The following is a 20,944-nucleotide window of genomic DNA, read 5'->3' on the forward strand; positions in this document are numbered from 1 at the left end:
GGTGATTGTGTGTGTGTGAGAGAGAGGGTGATTGTGTGTGTGTGAGAGAGAGGGTGATTGTGTGTGTGTGTGAGAGAGAGGGTGATTGTGTGTGTGTGTGAGAGAGAGGGTGATTGTGTTTGTGTGTGAGAGAGAGAGGGTGATTGTGTGTGTGTGAGAGAGAGAGGGTGATTGTGTGTGTGTGAGAGAGAGAGGGTGATTGTGTGTGTGTGAGAGAGAGAGGGTGATTGTGTGTGTGTGAGAGAGAGAGGGTGATTGTGTGTGTGTGTGTGAGAGAGAGAGGGTGATTGTGTGTGTGTGAGAGAGAGAGGGTGATTGTGTGTGTGTGTGTGTGAGAGAGAGGGTGATTGTGTGTGTGTGTGAGAGAGAGGGTGATTGTGTGTGTGTGTGAGAGAGAGGGTGATTGTGTGTGTGTGTGAGAGAGAGGGTGATTGTGTGTGTGTGTGTGTGTGAGAGAGGGTGATTGTGTGTGAGTGTGTGAGAGAGAGAGGGTGATTGTGTGTGTGAGAGAGAGAGAGGGTGATTGTGTGTGTGAGAGAGAGAGAGGGTGATTGTGTGTGTGAGAGAGAGAGAGAGGGTGATTGTGTGTGTGAGAGAGAGAGAGGGTGATTGTGTGTGTGAGAGAGAGAGAGGGTGATTGTGTGTGTGTGAGAGAGAGAGGGTGATTGTGTGTGTGTGTGAGAGAGAGAGGGTGATTGTGAGGGTGATTGTGTGTGTGTGAGAGAGAGGGTGATTGTGTGTTTGTGTGTGAGAGAGAGAGGGTGATTGTGTGTGTGTGAGAGAGAGAGGGTGATTGTGAGGGTGATTGTGTGAGAGAGAGGGTGATTGTGTGTGTGTGAGAGAGGGTGTGTGTGTGTGAGAGAGGGTGTGTGTGTGTGAGAGAGGGTGATTGTGTGTGTGAGAGAGGGTGATTGTGTGTGTGTGAGGGGGTGTGTGTGTGTGTGTGAGGGGGTGATTGGGTGTGTGTGTGTGAGAGGGGGTGATAGTGGGTGTGTGTGTGTGAGAGAAAGAGGGGGTGTAACGTGAGTCATCATGATCTGGCAGCCTGTTATGGAACATTCTTTGGGCTGGAGATACATGGGCTTAAAGGGCCATTATACACTTTTTTTTTTTTTTTAATTTAATTTTTATTGATTTTTAGACATACAAATAATATTGACAAAACTAAACCGGTACATACAAAATAATAATAAAAAAAAAAAGGGGCAATTTTGAGATATCATGCTTATACTTGTATAAGAATGATTACAAACAATACACGTGTTCCTATGTATTCGTCAACACAAGCATACATAGTTACCTTCCTTAATCCGTTGCAAATTTATACAGCAAATACACTTTAAATCTCGCTACCAGATTTGCCGTTTAATTCACCTTCTCTTGTATCACTACGGCAGAGAGAAGGAGAAAAAAAAAAAAAAAAAAATTCTCTCTTTTTTTCCCTCTCCTCTCACTCCCCGTCTCCTCTCCCCCACCAAAACCCTGCAATAACTTCTTATATTTGTTTATGCTTAGATTAAACGTGACATTAGTTATTTATTTCCCTTTCCTCCTCTGTCTACATTGCCAATCAATACCATTCAGTTGGAAAGACATTTGACAGAATCAAAGTCTCAAAAAATTCCGTTCTACGGAAATTACGAATAAGGAGAAATTGGATAGCCAGTGGATAAGTTAAAATAACTCTTAGCCATTTCAGAAAGAAATCTTTGATCTTTTTCTCCTCTTGGGAGGGTATATTCATTTGTTCAAATTATCTGGGCGTATATGGCATTTATAAAACATGGCAGTGTAGGGGCTTTTTTATTCTTCCAGTCTTTTAATATGAGGTTACGACCAAGCATAATTACATTATTAATAAGATTGGTATTAGCTCTGTTCTGCTCTGTATTAAGAAGAAAAAAAATATGTTTGGAGTGAATTTTTAGTCTAAAGTCTAATACCTTGTTGAGCCAGAATTCTACTTTGCTCCAAAACTGATTTATTTTAGGGCAATTCCAGAAACAGTGAATTATATCTGCACGTGAGTTATTACATCTTGGACACTTATCTACAGAGTTCGTATACCATTTGGCTATTTTCCAGGGTGTCAGGTACGCATTGTTAAGTAATTTTATGTGTGATTCTTTCCAAACTGTAGAGATATTCGCTCCCTGGACCCATTTGAAACTTGCAATCAAAGTTTCTGGTGAGATGTCCGTAAAGTAGGGATTCCAATTCTGGATTAGATTATCCCTTAGCAGTTGGCCCTGCTTTGCCAGCATAATTTTATATAAAAGAGCTATACTGTGTTTACCTAACTTATAGCTTGTTATATATTTTTCGATTTCCCCCCATCCGATCCTATCTGAATTTGTTTTTTTAATTCCTGTAATAAAATGTCTGACCTGAAGGTAAGCGAAAAAATTCTTATTAGGAAGGCAAAATTCTCCAGCAATGTCCTCAAAAGTTCTTATTTGGGACATACTATTTAGACATTTCTGTACATAAAGCAAACCTTTTTGCATCCAACTTTTATAAATTTCATGGCATAGACCAGGGATAAATTTTGGGTTACCTCGTATCGGAAGAAATGGAGAGATCTCAAAATTAACTTTAAACATTATATTAAGTTTTTGCCATGCCTCAATAGTATTAAATAATGTCTTTATATTTTTAATATGGCTTGGTAATTGTGATGATGGACAATGTAACAGGGCTTTCAGTGAAAATGGTGCAATCAAGTATTCCTCCATTGATAGGAGTGTGAGATGGTTGGCTTCTGTTAGCCAATCAACTGCAAAACGGGCTAAAATAGCAATATTATATTTTTTGATATCTGGAAAAGATAGACCTCCTTCGTCTAATCTAGATGTTAATTTTGCTATAGAAAGCATGTGTCTTTTATTGTTCCAAAGGAATTTGGCACACTCTACATTAAAACCTTTAATATCTTGACTCAATATAAACAGTGGAATATTTTGCATAATATACATCAATTGTGGGAATAGAGTAGATTTAATGATCATTACTTTAGCAGAAAGAGAGATGGGGAAGGTACTCCATCGTTGTAGTTTTTCTGTTGCTTTTTAAAAAAAAGCAGTGTAATTTAATCTGTACCATTGTTTTGGATCAGCATGAAAATATATTCCTAAATATTTAATGCTAGGGGACTCTAGAAAAGGATGTTCTTGTAGGCTATTTTTATTTTTATGTATCCATAAAATTTCAGATTTGTTGGCATTAATTTTATAGCCCGAAAAGGAACTAAACACATCAATAATATTTAGGGCCTGAGGTATATTTTTCTTGGTATTATTAACAAATAGTAACAAATCATCTGCATATAAGGATAGTACTAATTTTTGTTCCCCAAATCGGATTCCTTGTAACTCTTGACGTAACATTATAGCGAGAGGCTCTATAGCCACATTAAATAATAATGGGGAGAGTGGGCATCCTTGCCTCGTCCCCCTATATAATGTTAGATTCGCAGTATAGCTACCATTTATTAGTATGTTGGACCTCGGATGGTTGTATATAATTTTGATGAATTGAAGAAAATGCCCTGTAAAGCCAAATTGGTTTAATGCAGAGACCAGATGGTCCCAAATTATGGCATCAAATGCCTTTTCAGCATCGATTGTGATTAGCGCAAAATCCTGCTTAATTGTTATTTTTTCAGAGAATTTATTCCGGAAATATTCTAGTACTAAAGCTACCTTCCGTATATTTTTAGTTGAGGATCTCCGGTGCATAAATTCCGACTGATCAAGGTGTATAATGGAGTCTAGACATGGTTTCAATCGATTGGAAATAATATGAGTTAATAGCTTATAGTCTACATTAAGCAATGAGATAGGTCTGTATGACTTAGGATCTAATGCACATTTCCCTTTTTTCAATATCAATGATATAGTAGACTCAGAAAAATATTTTGACATATTTTTGCCATCAATAAAATATCCATTAAACAATTGTACTAGAACATAGACTAACTCTATTTTGAGTATTTTGTACATTTCAGCAGGTATCTGGTCCGGACCAGGGGCTTTATTAGACTTGGCATTTTTAATAGCTTCCAATACTTCCTCTCTAGTTATTGGCCTATTTAGGTCATTAACCATTTCTTGCGAGATCTTAGGGAGCGTAATTTTATGCCAAAAATTGGTCTTGTTATCAGTGTTGATTTCTTTAGCCGAATATAACTTTTGATAATATTCTAAAAAAACACTTTTAATTTTGGCTTGGTCAGTAACTCTATCTGTCCCGTCATTAATAGCTTCTATTATATTGGACTTTTTCCTGGCTTTGTCCAATCTGGGTAAGAACTTGGCTGACTTCCCAAATTGGCCTTTGTATTTAGCACTTATCTTTAATTCTTCCCAGGCGACCTTCTGTTTAATAAAGATATCCCTTTCTGTTTTAGCCCCTTTATATTTATCTCTTAGTCTCCTAGAGGGATTGTTTATATATTTGCGATATGCGTTCTGAACTTGTTTGGATAACTGAGTTTCCCTCATCTGTATCTTCTTTTTTTTTGAGATCATATATGCTTTAATATCTCCTCTTAAACAAGCCTTTGCGGCTTCCCAGAATGTTTCTATTTTTTCCCTATATAACCTATTTAGATACGCAAATTCTCTCCATTTATGTTTTAACCAGTTATTAAATTCTAAATTGTTTGCTAAAAATTTTGGAAAGAAAAAGTTATTCCTTTCATTTCTCTGAAAAGGTTGTATATGTATATCTAAAGAAATAATTGCATGATCAGAGATCACGATATCAGATATCTTTGTTTGAATTTCTAATTTAATCAATGAACTAGATAACAAGAAAAAATCTATTCGAGAAAAAGAACCATAAGCTTTTGAATCACAGGTAAAGGACTTCGTATCTGGGTATTGTAATCGCCAGATATCGTGTAGTTTCAGATTTTTGCATATTTGCTTAAATATTTTAGCCTTCTGATTAGAGAAAGTGGAATATCTAGGGCTAAATTTGTCTAAAGTTTCTGTGGGTATTAAATTAAAATCACCCGCTAAGATTATATTTTGATCCAGATAATTGGTTAACATAAATACTAGACTATTCCAAAAGGTGGGGTCTGTTTTATTGGGGCCGTACACGTTACAGATCACCACCTTAAAGCCGTCCACCTGAATCTCCAAGAGCACCCATCTCTCATCAGGATCTAGAGTTATTTTTGTAATATTATATGTTAAATTTTTGTTTATCAAGAAAGCTACACCTTTTTTCCTTCTAGAACCTAGGGGTGATTGTGTGTGTGAGAGGGGGTGATTGGGTGTGTGTGTGTGTGTGTGAGAGAAAGAGGGGGTGTAACGTGAGTCGTCATGATCTGGCATCCTGTTATGGAACATTCTTTGGGCTGGAGATACATGGGCTTAAAGGGCCATTATACACTAATTTTTTCTTTGCATAAATGTTTTGTAGATGATCTATTTATGAAGCCCATAAAGTTTTTTTTTTTTTTTTTTTTTTTTTTTAAAATGTATAATTTTGCTTATTTTTTAAAGAACATTGCTCTGATTTTCAGACTCCTAACCAAGCCCCAAAGTTTTATTTGAATACAGTCAGCTACCTTCTCCAGCTTGCTCCTGTTTGTGTAAAGGGTCTTTTCATATGCAAAAGAAGGGGGAGGGGGGGAGTGTCTTATTTCCCACTTGCAGTGGGCTTTCCAACAGCCTTTTCAACAGAGCTGAAAGCTTCTAAGTACGTTTTTAAACCATTTTGTACTGGATTTTTATTTCAGTATCTGCATCTTATTATTTATAGTAGTGTCTATTAAATGCAGTTATATGAAAATGAGTGTATACTGTCCCTTTAAGGATATCCAGAGACTGCATGGAATTGTGGAATTTTATTTGCTTGACACCCCATTTACTTTCATAACTCTGTCTTATGTCCATGTCACCCTGTATCCATAAATACAGGATGGGTGCAGGTAGGGTTGCCACCTTTTGCCCCAAAAATTCCTGGACACTTTTTAAGTGGGCGTGGAGAGGGTGTGGCTTTGGGGCGTGGCTTGTTGCGGCCTAAAATTAATTATGACATTAATAAATATATATATACTTGAGGAGCAGGGCAAAATATGAGGACCAGTTGTATCATACAGGGGTGTTTACTTACTGAGAAGATGGTGCGTCCCTTACAGCCCATCTGGGTATAGTAGTGCATTCCTAACAAGATTTATTTGGGCACAGCTTATTGCCCCCCCCTTTTCCCTTTGAAGTGTTCCTATAGTATTGTTTACTTGGTTAAAGCCAGTTGTATCCCTAATAATGACTATATGGGTACAGCCTGCAGTATTTATTTTGGCTACAGCTGTGTGTACCCCATCCTGTCTATGCATGAGAAGTGCCTGCGAGTTACCCTAGAGTTTTTAAGGACACATTGTGTTGTGTATTCATAGCAGTGGCAAGATAAAGATGCTGTTAGAACTCTACCCATGGTATTTAAGATCCCTGAAACCCCAAAACTCTCACCGGTGGGAGCACTGTCCAGCACCCTCAGGTCATAGGCTCCAGAGCAGCGATAGTTGGTGGCTGTGGCGTGCCGTTGTCCCAGAGCCACCACAACCTCCTCTGGGCTCTCATAGCTACGTACAGTGCCAACATGACCCCCCCGCGCCCAGCCCACCGTGCCAACGCCTGACCTCTCAGTGAGTCTGAGTAAACTTTCTTCCCAGTTAATTAACTTGATATGTTAATCTGTTTTACCTGTGAATAGACTATTGTTAGAGGTTTGCTTTACTGTTTAACCAATGCCTTCTGCAACCTGAAGCCAGGGTGTATAAATATGTGTGCTGCTTTTAAATAAAGTGTTTATTTTGTGTTCAGACAACTGAGTGTTGCCTCAGTTCTGTTCCCCTACATAACTTTAGACTGCGGTCAAAGGAAGATACCAGGAGCTATTGCTCTGGATAAAGGGATGTCCAGGACAAGGGAAGTGTTCTGACGGAGGTACTCATTCGGCGTAACAGGCGGTCCGTCACAGGGGGTGATAGTGTGTGTGTGTGAGAGAGGGGGTGATAGGGTGTGTGTGATGGGGATAATAGGGTGAGTCTCTGAGAGGGGGTGATAGGGTGGGTGTGAGAGAGGGGGTACTAGGGTGTGTCTCTGAGAGGGGGTGATAAGGTGGGTGTGAGAGGGGGTGATAGGGTGTGTGTGAGAGGGGGTGATAGTGTGTGTGTGAGAGGGGGTGATAGGGTGTGTGTGTGTGAGAGGGGGTGATAGGGTGTGAGTGTGTGTGTGAGAGGGGGTGATAGGGTGTGAGTGTGTGTGTGAGAGGGGGTGATAGGGTGTGAGTGTGTGTGTGAGAGGGGGTGATAGGGTGTGTGTGTGAGAGGGGGTGATAGGTGTGTGTGTGTGTGAGAGGGGGTGATAGGGTGTGTGTGTGAGAGGGGGTGATGGGGTGTGTGTGTGTGTGAGAGGGGGTGATGGGGTGTGTGTGTGTGTGTGAGAGGGGGTGATGGGGTGTGTGTGAGAGGGGGTGATAGGGTGGGTGTGTGTGTGTGAGAGGGGGTGATAGGGTGGGTGTGTGAGAGGGGGTGATAGGGTGTGTGTGTGCAAGAGAGAGAGAGGGTAATAGGGTGCCTCTCTAAGAGGGGTTTATAGGGTGTTTGTAGGGCATGCACACGTCTGTTTATAAAGGGGGCTTAGTGTGTGGTGGGGCAGTTAAGGTATGAGGGAGTAAATGGGGTGCAGGTGGCTATCAGTATATAGACGGGCATGCTGGGTAGAGTTTGCAAAGTCTTTAGGTGACGCCCTGCACTGTATGAGGTTAACACCCGTCTCACCCTTCTTCCCACAGATGTCTCACCCGCACCGTCTCACTGACTCGATGGCAATGATCAATATGGAGAATTACAAGAAGCAAATTGCTGAGCAGTTCCTAAATCATGCGCTGGAGATCATCTACCTACTGACCGGGGAGGTGAGTGCCGCCCACACTGACCCTTCAACATGTCTGTCCCTTATTAGTGTCAACAGAGGTGAATATCTTAACCCCATATATGCCTTTTTATTATTTAACAACGTGTTTAGTTATTTCTGGCATCTGTGGTGTCAATGAGTTTGTACCGCGTCTATATGTGTTTCAGGTAATGCGCCCACTTACTGTTGTATCAGACTGTTTGAGGGCAGTGACACAATATAAAGATGAGAAATGCGTAATTCTATCTTATCGCTGTCTGACATCTTATTCTCTCCTCCTACAGAGATACACGTTCATGAAAAATCCCTCTGACAGCAACATTCACCGCGTGAGCAGACAGGTGAGGACTTCTGGGTAATGTGAGTGACTCCCTTTACTGACCCATCTGACCCTGTGTGTATTTCTTACCTTCTGTCTGTGTCTCTGCGTGTTCTCAGTAACATTATCACACAGCAGCATTCACCAGCTGAGCGGAGAGGTGACACTGCTGGGGAATGTGACATTATACAGTGTCGGGGCACATTGACTCCCTTTACTGACCCTCTGTGCATTTCCTACCTTCTGTCTGTGTCTCTGCATGTTCTCAGTAACATTATCACACAGCAGCAGTCACCGGCTGAGCGGAGAGGTGACACGGCTGGGGAATGTGACATTATACAGTGTCAGGGCACAGTGACTCCCTTTACTGACCCTGTGTGTATTTCCTACCTTCTATATGTGTCTCTGCATGTTCTCAGTAATATCACACAGCAGCAGTCACCGGCTGAGCTGGAGAGGTGACACTGCTGGGGAATGTGACATTATACATTGTTAGGGCACAGTGACTCCCTTTACTAACCCATCTGACCCTGTGAGTATTTCCTATCTTCTGTCTGTGTCTCTGCATATTCTCAGTAACATTTTCACACAGTACTAGTCACTTGGCTTTGAACATTACACAGGATGTGAATAAAATGTGACAGAGTGAGTCCCTCTGTGATATCTTATTTCTATATGTATGTGTTTCAGGTCCCTATAAAATGTAATGACCTTACCCTGTATTTCACGGTTGAGGAGGGGCAATATGTAGACGAACCAAAGGAAGTGATTATGGAGAGTCCCCAAATGCTTCGGACTGTAGAAATCCAAACATCTGAGAGCGCTGGTAAGAGTTTGTGTACATGAAATAAAACTTATGTCAGACGTGAGAAGCTGATAATGTTACTTTATAAAGAGTCAAGAATCGTTATATAATTCATATGAACGTACAAAGTATAACAATAAATATAATTGATAATTTATATGTACGTACAAAGTATAACAATAAATATAATTGTATAATTCATATGAACAACCAAACCAATACCATTGTTAGCTTGTTCTATGGCGATTTACCACGTGGGTGCAGCCTCTCTTAGCCCAATAATGCTTTTCACATAATAGAACTTTCCTGTAGTATTTCAGTCTGATCCCGCCTATTATGGTCAGTCCAGCGCCAAAATACCAGGCAATTCCTCTCTGAACAAAGAACATGGCAACTCCAGACGATCACTCTTTTCCTTCAGGCAAGGTTTTAAAAGGTCTATCCTTTTCCAGCCTCTGATATTGAACTTTTGGAATCTGTTCCTAAGGTGGATAGGGCTATATTCTCTTTGGCTAGACGTACTACTGTTTTCTTTGGAGGATAGTACTTCAAATATCCTATGGACTGGAAGTTAGACTAGGAGTTCTTTTCGGTTAGCAGGTTTTGTTTTTCAGGCCAGCTATCAGTGTTATCTTTGTGGCTGCTGCTTCTTCAATTTGGTTGGAGTATCTTACTGAGCTGTTTTTCTGTTGTCTCTGTTAATACAGATTTCCAGATTCTTTTGGGTTTCTATAAATCTACCTATGCTTTTATTTGGGATGTATTTATTGGCATTATTAATATTTATACAAAGAGTATGTCATTAGCATTTTTTTGCCTTAATGGTTTCATGGTTAAAGTCCTGGTCAGAGGATGTGGTTTCTAATTCTAACTTTGTTGCCTCTTTCCTTTCTGGAAATATGTTGTTTGGTTCCTTTCATTAGAACAATCTTGCTTCCCTCAGAAATTAGGATCTTCCAATTCTGCATGGAAGCGAAGTTCAAATTGGAGTAGATCTAAGCCGTCTAAGAAACCTACTCCCTCATGCAAGTCAGAATAAAAGTACGGCCCTTGTTCAAGGTATTCTGCTAGGAGGCAGGTTACACCTTTTTTTAGGGGCCTGGTCTCAGTTTGTTCAGCTTCCCTTGGTTTCAAGTATGGTTTCTCAGGGTGAGACCTCAGAGGAAGGTTTCTTTTTTTTCATGTTCTAAAGGCTCCATTGAAGGCAAAAGTCTTCTTTCAGATTGGGAATCCAGGGGAGTTATCCAGTTACAATTGTGGAACATAGGTTGGGTTCCTATTCAAACCTCTTCAATGTGGGATGGCCACTGGATAGTGGGACCAGTGCTATAGTTGCTGAGACTGGGGTCAAGCCAGCGGCTGTATCTCCCCCAACTGAACTGGTGTCAGTGGGCTTGCAGGCATGTAACATCCCCTCTGCCCTGCAGCTCTCTCCCGGCAGGTATCATCCCCTCTGCCTGGCTGTTTCTAGGCAGGAATAGACCCCTCTGCCTTGCTACTCCCTTCAAGCAGGTATCGTCCCCTCTGCCTGGCTGCTACTAGCCACGAACAGATCCCAGAATGCAGGGGCAGAACCTCTGCTACTGGTATACCTGAAAGGATCAGAATGGACCAACTGTTCCAGATGGAACTACTACTAATGCTTTATATCACACAGGACTAGCTTTTACAAACACGCTAGTAAGCTTATGCTGACACACTCAGAAAAACATATAGGAAACAATATAATAAAGGAATATAACTTTGCCAACAGGATGGAGGATTTAGGTAGTTCTAAACAGTAAAAATATTAACCATCTGTTTGTATTTTCGCCCTATGCAAATTAGTCATTCCTTCTCTTGTACCCATTTTGGTGATGAGCTTGCAACCAATAGAGGGCGTTGTTATGTTTTTGGCATAGTTCAGCCAATAGATGGCGCTGTGTCACACATTGTCCATGTATGTGACTAAGGAACCGTCACAGGGTCTTTCTATACCAGTTTTGTATTTGTAAGCTCTGAGCAAGTTTCTCAGGGTTCCTACTTTAAAGATGGAGGCTATTTGGACTATTGTGCCTTTTGTTCTGCATGGTCAGTTTTATGTCATCATTAGATTTAAAAGTTGATTACATTTGTTCCTATTCTCTAGGATCATTTTAATCTCTAAGGTTTGCTTTCCTGGACAAACATTTTCAGTTTGTTGCTCTTCCATTTGTTTTGGTTCTGCTCCCAGAATATTTAAATTTCAGTGTTTCCTTACCTGGATGATATCTGGGTATAGCCTCCATCTTTACATTTAGCAGTATCTCTAATCAACAGACTTTTGTTGTTCAGCAGCAGGGTTAGAAAATCAGTTTTCCAAAGAGTTCTTTTGTTCCCCAGTCCAGTGTTTTTGTTTTGTTTTTATTTTTATTTTTTCTGGGTCTTCAAATAGATTTAGTCTCTATGAGACTGTTTGTTTGTCTGATCTCTAAGAAGGTTAGAACTGTTTTAATCTTTTTCTATTATTCAATCTGTTCTTTTTCCTACCGTAGCTCTTTTGTATGTTCTAGGGCTAATGATTGCTGCACCGGATTATTCTGTCTGCTTTGTTTCACTTAAGGCATTTTCAGATTGTATGTTTTGGATATGATCTAGGAATCATGCTCAATTTTTTTGGAAATCCAACTATGACAGTCCCTGTCTTTGTGGCTGGATCTTCAGTCCTTTAGTTCAGGGAGCTTCTTTTAATTGTCCTGTTTAAACTATGATCTCAAAATATGTAGGTATTTCAGGGTAGGCTGCTGTCTGTGGGGTCTTAAAAGAGCACAATGAGTCTGGTCTCTTCAGAAGTGAAGTTACCAATAATAGTTTTTAGACTTTCAAGGCCCTTTAGAGTTGGCCCCTGTTGAAAAGGAGTGTCATCTGTGTCTTCAGTCAAGGAAATGTCACAGCAGTGGCATATATCAATCATCAGGGAGGAACTCTTAGTTCCCTAGCCATGAAGGAAGTTTCTTGGATTCTCTCCTGGGCAGAAAACAATTGTTCTTTATCTTTGCATCCAGAGGAGAGGTCTCATCATCAGGATTTTTTCATTTAGATTGTCTTTCATAAATAGATCTGATGGCTCCTTGGTTATTTCCTGATGTATGGTTTTCTTTTAGAAGTCTTCGGATTCTGCATTTTCTTCAGGAAGGTTTGGTTTTATCCACCAGTTCTTTGAAGGGTTAGTTTTTGGCTCTGTCTGTTTTTTGTTTCATAGGAAGATGTCTTATTTTCTTGTCTTTTAGTCATTTTTCACTCCTTGGAACCTTAAATTGTTTTTTAGGGTTCCTCTTTGCCTATGTTTGTTATTTTGTCTTTTTATAACCTTTTTTGTTTCTTTTGGTATTGTTTTCTGATACGATGGTTTGAGTGGTCTCTTTGTATCTTGTATTCTCATCAGGATAAGGCAGTTTTAATGACAATTTTTTTTAATTTAATTTGTCCTGAGATCTTTATGAAGAGGCTTCTCCATAATTTGGATGTTGTCAGTTCTTTTGTAATTTTTTTTTTTTCTTTTCTTCAGGCTATATAGGATTTCAAACAATCTTTTAGTTTGTTCATGTTTTTGGTTCTAGAAAAGGACAAATTAGCTACTGCTGTGTTTTTTGGCTTTTTGGTTTAAGCTTTATCAGTGCCACCTTTTGGGTTTGTTACAAAGAACCTTTTCTTGGCCAAATTTGCTAGTCCGCTTTTTCTCTCACTTTTTTCAGCCTTTGGTAGGAGGTTCTTCAGACAGGAGTCTCTGGTTGATTTAGTTTTGTATTTTGCATAAAATGTATTGTGTAAAAAAAGAGAATGTTGATGGATTCATCTATGTCATGCTGGTCCCACCCTCATTACTCGTGCACTTCAGTGCTTGGGTACCAGCTCCCAGGAGTAATGGGTCATGGACTCTCACCACCTTTAAACATAATTTATGCTTAGTGTGACGGATCTCCGACTACCCCGACTGGGTAGCTCCGCCAACGGGTCCTTCCAACCCCTGCAGTTGGATATCCCTTGGACCCCAGCTGTTATAGTCTAAACAGCACCTGGATCCATAGCTGGGGGCCGGAGCTATCGGTGACCAACCGTACACCGGGAAGGCCGCTGGAGAGTAGATGAAGATGGGGGGTCCTAAACCCCTGGTTCCCATGAAGGCTCCCCCCTGGTAATCGCCCCACCTCTGGTCCTCCTCTAGAGGTAGTAATTCCCCAAAGAGCGGAACTCTAGGACAAAGGACTGCTGGAGCGACCTGGGTTGAAGAGGACCGGGACCCGAGCTGATGTGGCTGACCAGCGGTTCCAGGGGGCCGGCCAGCTGGAGGGCGGCCTGCTGGATAGGGCTCGGAAACCCTCGTTCCCAATGGAGCTCACCTCTGGGAGTTGGCTCACTTCTTGCCCTCCCCACGGAGAACAATCCCCAAGAGAGTGGAGCTCTGAGGCAAGGGGCCTTCAAAGCAGCGGTAAAGTGTTCCGGTGGGTGCTGAATGCGGGGCCGGTTGGTAGTTCCAGGGGCCCAGCCGGTCGGAGAGGTATTGATCAGTCAGAGACCAGCTCTTCCAAGAACAGATTCACAAACAAAATCTCCCAAAAGGAAAGGTTGGGGAGATCGTGGTTGCTCTGAGGAGCCCAAAACTGCCAAGAAACAAGAGGGGGTGAGGTAGTAGGGGGTAGGGTTTTAACTCTTGCAGCCTGGTATCCGTGACAGCTCCCCCCTTCCAGTTCGGCAGCCCCGGCTAGATCCACACACGGGTTGGCCTGGGGCTGTCTGGGGAACTATGCCACTTCAGTTTGCCGGGAAAGACCATCAGCGTTTCCATTGTTCTTTCCCGGCCTGTACTCAACGTCAAAGTTAAAGGGCTCCAGGGCTAAACTCCACCTCAACAATCTTCCATTGTCCCCCAAAACTCGGTTAAAGGGACAGTATACTATAAAATAGTTTTTCCCTTAATGTGATTCCAATTACTTTTTTACCAGCTGCAGAGTAAAAAATGTATGAGATTTGCTTTTTTTAAGGCTTATATGTGTATATGAATTAGCTGATTTTGTGTTTTGAAGCCACAACCTAATAAAATGGGTTGAGCTTGTAGGTATAATCAGATCTTATTACTTGATCACATTGTGTACATATACCTGCTTCTTTATCTTATATCTGTAGGTATAATATACGTGTCTTTATCTTATATCTGTAGGTATAATCAGATCTCATTACTGTATCACATTGTGTACATATACATGTGTCTGTATCTTATATCTGTAAGTATAATCAGATCTCATTACTTTATCACATTGTACATATACCTGCCTCAACTTTTGCCGGCTCGGGCCGCTGCTTCCCACAGCCCACACGGTGGCCCAGGTACTGGAACTTCGAGCACCCTATGGTGCATTTGTCGGGCTTCAGGGTTAACCCAGCGGCTCTAAGGCGATTTAGAACAACTCCTGGGTGGACTAAGTTGTCCTCCCAGGTGTTGCTGTAGATGGCAATGTCATCTAAGTAGGCACAGGCATAGTCCTAGAGGCCTTCTAGTAGACGGTCTACCATGCGTTGGAAGGTGGCTGGGGCATTCTTCATCCCAAACGTCATGACCTTAAACTGGTAGAGGCCGAAGGGGTAATGAAGGCAGACTTGGGGACTGAGTCGGGGGCTAAGGGAATTTGCCAGTACCCTTTGCAGAGGTCAAGGGTGGTTAGGAAGTGGCCCCTGGCCGATTCTGTCCAACAGGTCATTGACCCGGGGTATGCATTAGTAGTGGTTCTGTCATTGAGCTTGCTGTAGTCAATGCAGAACCGAGTAGTCCCATCTTTCTTGGGCACCAGCACCACAGGGGAGGCCCAGGCACTGTTGGACGGTTCCACAACACCTAGGTCCAACATTCCCTGGAGCTCCCTGTGCATGCTGTCTCGCACTGCCCCTCGTACCCGATAAGGGGCTTGTGGCAAGGGGGGCTGTCCCGGGGTTTTGACCTTTTGTATGGACACTGTGGTGTACCCAGGGCTATTACAGAACATCTCGCGGCAGTGTTCGAACAGCTGCTGGACCTGCCCTCTCTGTTCCTGTCCTAATCTTTCATCTAAGATTGTATCCTCTACCCCCTGGGGGGTCTTATTGGCTACGGGGAGCCCCGGCATGGGGAGGCTCTCAGTCTTTCACAGCCGGCGCACAGATAGCGGCCACGCCTTTTCTAAGTATGCCTTTAGCATATTCACATGAAAGGTAGTGTGTACCCGGGAATCTGAACATTTGGCGACCAAATATGTGGTGTCTTTTAGCTGTTCCACTACCCGGTAGGGTCCTTGCCAAGAAGCCTGTAGTTTATCAGTTTTGACAGGCTTCAGGGCTAGTACCTTCTGCCCTACTGCTAAGGTGCGTGTACAAGCACTTCTGTCGTACCACCGTTTCTGTCGGCTCTGAGCGACTTGCAAGTTCTCCAGCACCTGGGGGGGCAAGATCCTTCAAGTGGTCTCGGAGTTGGAGGACGTACTCCACAATGGAGGGTCCCCCTTCCTCTGTGACCCCCTCCCAATGGCTCCTAACTAGGTCCAGGGGCCCCCGTATCTTCCGGCCATATACTAGTTCAAAGGGGGAGAACCCTGTGGATTCCTGGGGTACCTCCCTATAGGGAAAGAGGAGGTACAGTAGGAATTTTTCCCAGTCCTTGCGAGTGGCCGAGAACGTTCTGAGCAACTGCTTCAAGGTCCCGTTAAACCTCTCACATAGACCATTTGTCTGGGGGTGGTATGAAGCGCTGTGCAGGGGCTTGATCCCGCGTAGCTTCCATAGCTGTCGGGTAATCTCCGCAGTGAACTGGGTTCCCTGATCGTAGATTATTTCCTGATTGAAGCCCACTCTGATGAATATCTGGAGCATAGCATCTGCCACTGTTTCCGCCTGGATATTGGCTAGAGGGATTGCCTCCGGGTATCGGGTGGCATAGTCCACCACCATAAGGATGTATTTCTTTCCTGTGTGACTGGGTCGAGGTAAGGGACCCACTATATCCACGGCAACCCTGCTAAAAGGTTAGTCTATAATGGGGAGTGGTGGAAGGGGGGCTATAGTGTGGTCCCCAGTCTTCCCTACTTTTTGGCATACCTCACACGTGTTACAATATTCCTTCATTTGTGATTCCGGGCCAGAAAAAGGTTTGGGTTAGTCAGTGGTGGGTCCTTTTTTTTTTTTTTTTTTTTAAAACCAGCTAGGGTTATGTCATGACCTATCTGCAGCAGATCGGATCAAAACCGTTTCAGTACAACTAGCTGACTTTTGGGCACTGGCCCTTTTTTTCCTCTCGGAGATCCGATACAGGAGTCCTCCCTCCCACTGAAAGTGTTCGGCCCCTGGGGGTCGGCACCTACTTGGTCTCGGTAAGGGGTCAGAGTCGGGTCGCTCAGGGTTTCATGGACGAAGTCGGTGGAGGACGCCCAGGGGATTCGGTCTGGGGGAAGGGTAGGAGCGGGCGGGTGAAGGGAAGGGGAAGTTGGGCAGGGCCGGCGGGGACGGGTAGTAGTTGGAGCGGCCTGTCTTGGTCTTACTTGGATCCCCAGGGGAGCTGTAGCGTCTGGCTTGCTGGCGTGTAGTCACTGGGAACATCTCCAGGGGTGTATCCCCACAAAGGCGGATACCAAATGGCTGAGGTCGTTTCCTAGCAGGACCTCGGCATGAAGTTTGGGCATAATGCCCACCTCTACATCCCGGGAGCCTGTGCCCCAGTTCAGGTGTATGTAGGATGTGGGATGTAGGGACCTGCAGGGTGGCACCTCCCGCCACCTGAACAGATGGGGTCCTCTCGGTTTGGCTGGAGGTGGGGACCAGGTGAGGCTGAATTAGGGTTATTGTAGCGCCAGTGTCCCTCAGTCGCTTGGCCATTAATCCAGACGTCCTGTCGATGGTGGTGACAGTTATCCGTGGTGGCCATATGTACGGCATGTTTCGCCCCGACCTCCTTATCTTCCCATTCTGTAGGGTCTTCGGCATACATACGGCAGTGAGCAGCGGTCTGGTAGGTTCTGACGGGAGCCTTCGCCCTCTGGGCCGGTGGGGCTCTTTTTGGCTGTGGTGTGGGGGGGTTCGGACTGCTTGTGCTGGGCAGTGGTACTGAATGTGGCTGATCTGTCCTAACGGATCCTCCATCAGCTTGGTTATGATGGCTTCTTTGGTTTTGTTGCCGGCAATTTTCCCTCTGGCCTCCAACAAGGCTTTTAGCTCAACCTTCCGGAGTGTCGAGTACCGCTCCATCCGAAGGTGTCTTCAGGTGGTGGTTTGGAAGTTCCAGGTAGATGGAAGCATCCCACCGCTCCCACCAATGTGACGGATCTCCGACTACCCCGACTGGGTAGCTCCGCCAACAGGTCCTTCCAACTCCTGGAACCAGCCACTATGTAGCAGAGATGGTGATTACAGCAGGAGCCCACCCAAATAACTAGACATACCAGCATTCAGGTGAACAAAAGAGTGAGATTTTTTTTTTTTGGGAAACACACACATTTATACAGAAACTGATCTTGATAAGAGCTTTATCAGTCCCTCGTATCTCCCGCTCTTCCCTCCCCTCTAGACAGGCTGGCGCCTTCATTGTGTTCATTGTTCCCCAGTGTCCAGTCGTGCAAGGATGGTGTATTCGGGGAGATCACGGGGATCGGCGGCGGCACTTCCAGGGTGTCGTTGGATAGTCCTTGGACCCCAGCTGTTATAGTCCAAACAGCACCTGGATCCATGGCTCCTAAACCACCGGTTCCCATGAAGGCTCCCCCCTGGTTATCGCCCCACCTCTGGTCCTCCTCCAGAGGTAGTAATTCCCCAAAGAGCGGAGCTCTAGGACAAAAGACTGCTGGAGCGACCTGGGTTGAAGAGGACCGGGGACCTGAGCTGATGCGGCCGACCGGCAGTTCCAGGGGGCCGGCCAGCCAAAGGGCGGCCTGCTGGATAGGGCTCGGAAACCCTGGTTCCCAATGGAGCTCACCTCTGGCAGTTGGCTCACCTCTTCCCCCTCCCACGGGGTACCAATCCCCAAGAGAGCGGAGCTCTGAGGCAAGGGGCCTTCATAGTGGCCGGAGGTAAAATGTTCTGGCGGGTGCTGGATGCGGGGCTGGCTGGTAGTTCCAGGGGCCCCGGCCGGTCGGAGAGGGATAGATTGGTCAGAGACCAAGAACAGGTTCACAAACAAAATCTCCCAAAAGGAAAGGCCGGGGAGATTGCGGTTGCTCGGAGGAGCCCAAAACCGCCAAGAAACGAGAGAGGGTGAGGTAGTAGGGGTTTAACCCTTTATTTTATAGTAGTGAGTCTGAGACCACGCCCTGTAATTTTTCTGATGGGTTTTGATTATTTGCACCTTTTTACCCTGCTCCTTTTTTTTTTTTTTTTAATGAAAAAAGTTTTTTTATTGATTTTTCAACATTTTACAAGTATAAAATCTGACCAACTGTGTTACAATTTCAATTGATTTACAATTCTTCTTGCCACTAAACACTGTGACTAAAGGTATGTAACAAAAAGACCACCATACAGCAGACAATAAGTAATGAGTAGATAAGCTCAGCACGACCGTTAGTTGACAGTCCTATTTCTAAAACGCTTTATTACTCCATTTAGAACCTCCATGGAGGAGGACCCTGCTCAGCATGTACGACCTGTAAATCATCTCCAGATTTCTAGCCCCTACCACGGGGAAATTGGATTCAACTCTGAGAGGGGAGAGGGAGATGTGTTGTGACCCACCCAGACTGGCTGGGCAGGAGCGGAGGTGGCAGGGGCTAAATCCATAACTCCTATCTTAGTCTCTCCTAGCTCTTCTATCTGTTTCTGGCCTTGATGTACATTATCCAGGGCTCCCACATTAGTAAAAACTGTTCTTTATTATCTAAAATATCTGCGGAGGCACTGCTCATTTGGTAATAATAGTCAACTTTATTCTTGATTATCAAAAAAGAGGGTACTGTGGTCTTCCAGTACCTTGCAATAGTTAGCTTGGTATCAGCGCTACCAATTTGTTTGCTTTTCGGGATAAATTTGAAAGAGGCTCATGTAACAGTGCCTGAGATGGAGTTAAATTAATTTGCCTATCCAGGATTTCACCCAGGAGCTCTGATGTTTGGGACCATATGCGTGAAACATGACAACAGTTCCACCACATATGTGCATATGTGCCGCTTTCATTGCAACTTCGTAAACAACTTGTGTTTGCGCACGCTGCATGGATTCTCGAAGGGTGGAAGTACCATCTATAAGCTACTTTGATAAAGTTTTCCTTTAAATGCGCACAAATAGAAAAGGAAGTGCCAGACTTCAAAATATCGCACCAATTTTCAGCGGTCCATGTAAAATTAAATTTCGTCTCCCATTTTATCATAAATGGTAATTTATTAAGCTTGGGTGGGGTATTAAATAGTATATATAAGTTGGAGATCGCCCCTCTTATCCGTTCAGTGGCTAAACAAAGTCTCTCTAGCTAGGAACTAACGGTTGGCTGATTTTGTCCTAAAATTTCATCTACTCTCGCTCTTAATTGTAGGTAATGAAACCAACTCTCTCTTTCTTGTTTATTTAAATCGGCATATTGGTGGAATGTTAATAGCTTGGTGCCTACCAGGGTATCTGCAATGCGGTACAGGCCTTTATTTGCCCACTTCTCCTGTGTAGTCTGGTCATAATGAGTAGATAATGTCACTAAAGGGGTCGCCTTCGACCCCTTAGGTATCAGAGTGTACTTGGTTGTTAGTGTTTCCCACAATGCTAGTGTATGTGCTATAGTAATAAAGCTTCTCCATTTAGGGGGCCTATCTTTTTTAGCGGTCCACAACAATTTATAGATGGGGTGTATCCTCAACATATCTGATTCTATTTGAACCCATTGCATTCTGTCCAATTGGTTGTGCCATAGAGAAGACTGTGCCATCCTGGCCGCATAGTAGTACGCAGTCAGATCTGGCATTCCCATCCCCCCACCTGTTTTATGTCTGAGAAGTGTTTGTTTATTAACTCTGGATCTTCGGTATTTCCAAATGAACGCCACCAGGTCTTTTTGTGTTTTCCGTAATACAGTGGTGGAAACGTTTATGGGTAGTGAACGAAAGAGATACAGAATTTTAGGTAGTACCGTCATCTTAATTGACGTCAACCTGCCATACAGGGAGATATTGAGTTTGTTCCACCTTGATAGTAAATTTTTTATATGAGTGAACATAGGTGAGTAATTTAGTTTGTAAAGATGGTCCAGATTGTGATACCCAAATACTTTATGCCCTTATCAGCCCAATTAAAATCAAAATTCAAGATCAATAATTTTTTGGTATGTTCTGGGAGATGTGTACTTATTGCCTCGCATTTATCATTGTTAATCTTGTATCCCGAAATGTCGGCAAATCTATTAATCGTGGAGTATACTAGAGGGAGGGAAATCATGGGCTTAGTAATTGACAGGATAACATCATCTGCGAATAGACTGATCTTATGTTCCCTGTCGCCTATCTTAATGCCACTAATATCTACATTTTGCCTGATGCTTGTTGCCAGCGGTTCAATGCAAAGGCAAACAACAATGGTGATAATGGGCACCCCTGTTTGGTTCCATTAAGGATTTTTATAGGTGAGGATTTATAGCCCGCTATTATGATGAAGGCAGAAGGGTGGGAGTATATTGCAGAAATTGCTGCACAGAAATTTCCCTTAAAGCCCATATTTTTTAGCACCGCAGTGAGGTAATCCCAGTTTACACGATCAAATGCCTTCTCTGCGTCTAATGAAAGAAACAGAGAAGGCACATTTTGTTTTGAAGTATAGTCTACAAGATCAATAATTTTCCGGATGTTATCTGGGGCCTCTCTATTACGAATAAAACCCACCTGATCCTGGTGAATAAGTTTAGGAAGAATATCATTTAGTCTAGTTGCTAAGATTTTTGTA

At 43.4% G+C, this 20,944-nt stretch overlaps 1 protein-coding gene across 1 annotated transcript in view; it reads left to right on the top strand.

Annotated features, from left to right (window-relative positions):
• LOC128666738 (uncharacterized) overlaps nucleotides 1–20,944 on the top strand; it is a 499,427-nt gene that overhangs the window by 2,561 nt on the left and 475,922 nt on the right. Inside the window, exons 2-4 of the mRNA XM_053721495.1 lie at nucleotides 7,813–7,935; nucleotides 8,219–8,275; nucleotides 8,944–9,079. Of these exons, the coding sequence (XP_053577470.1) occupies nucleotides 7,813–7,935; nucleotides 8,219–8,275; nucleotides 8,944–9,079 (316 nt within the window). The remainder of the gene's footprint in view (nucleotides 1–7,812; nucleotides 7,936–8,218; nucleotides 8,276–8,943; nucleotides 9,080–20,944) is intronic.

Source organism: Bombina bombina, chromosome 7, assembly GCF_027579735.1.
Source record: "Bombina bombina isolate aBomBom1 chromosome 7, aBomBom1.pri, whole genome shotgun sequence".
Classification (NCBI taxonomy): Eukaryota; Metazoa; Chordata; class Amphibia; order Anura; family Bombinatoridae; genus Bombina; species Bombina bombina.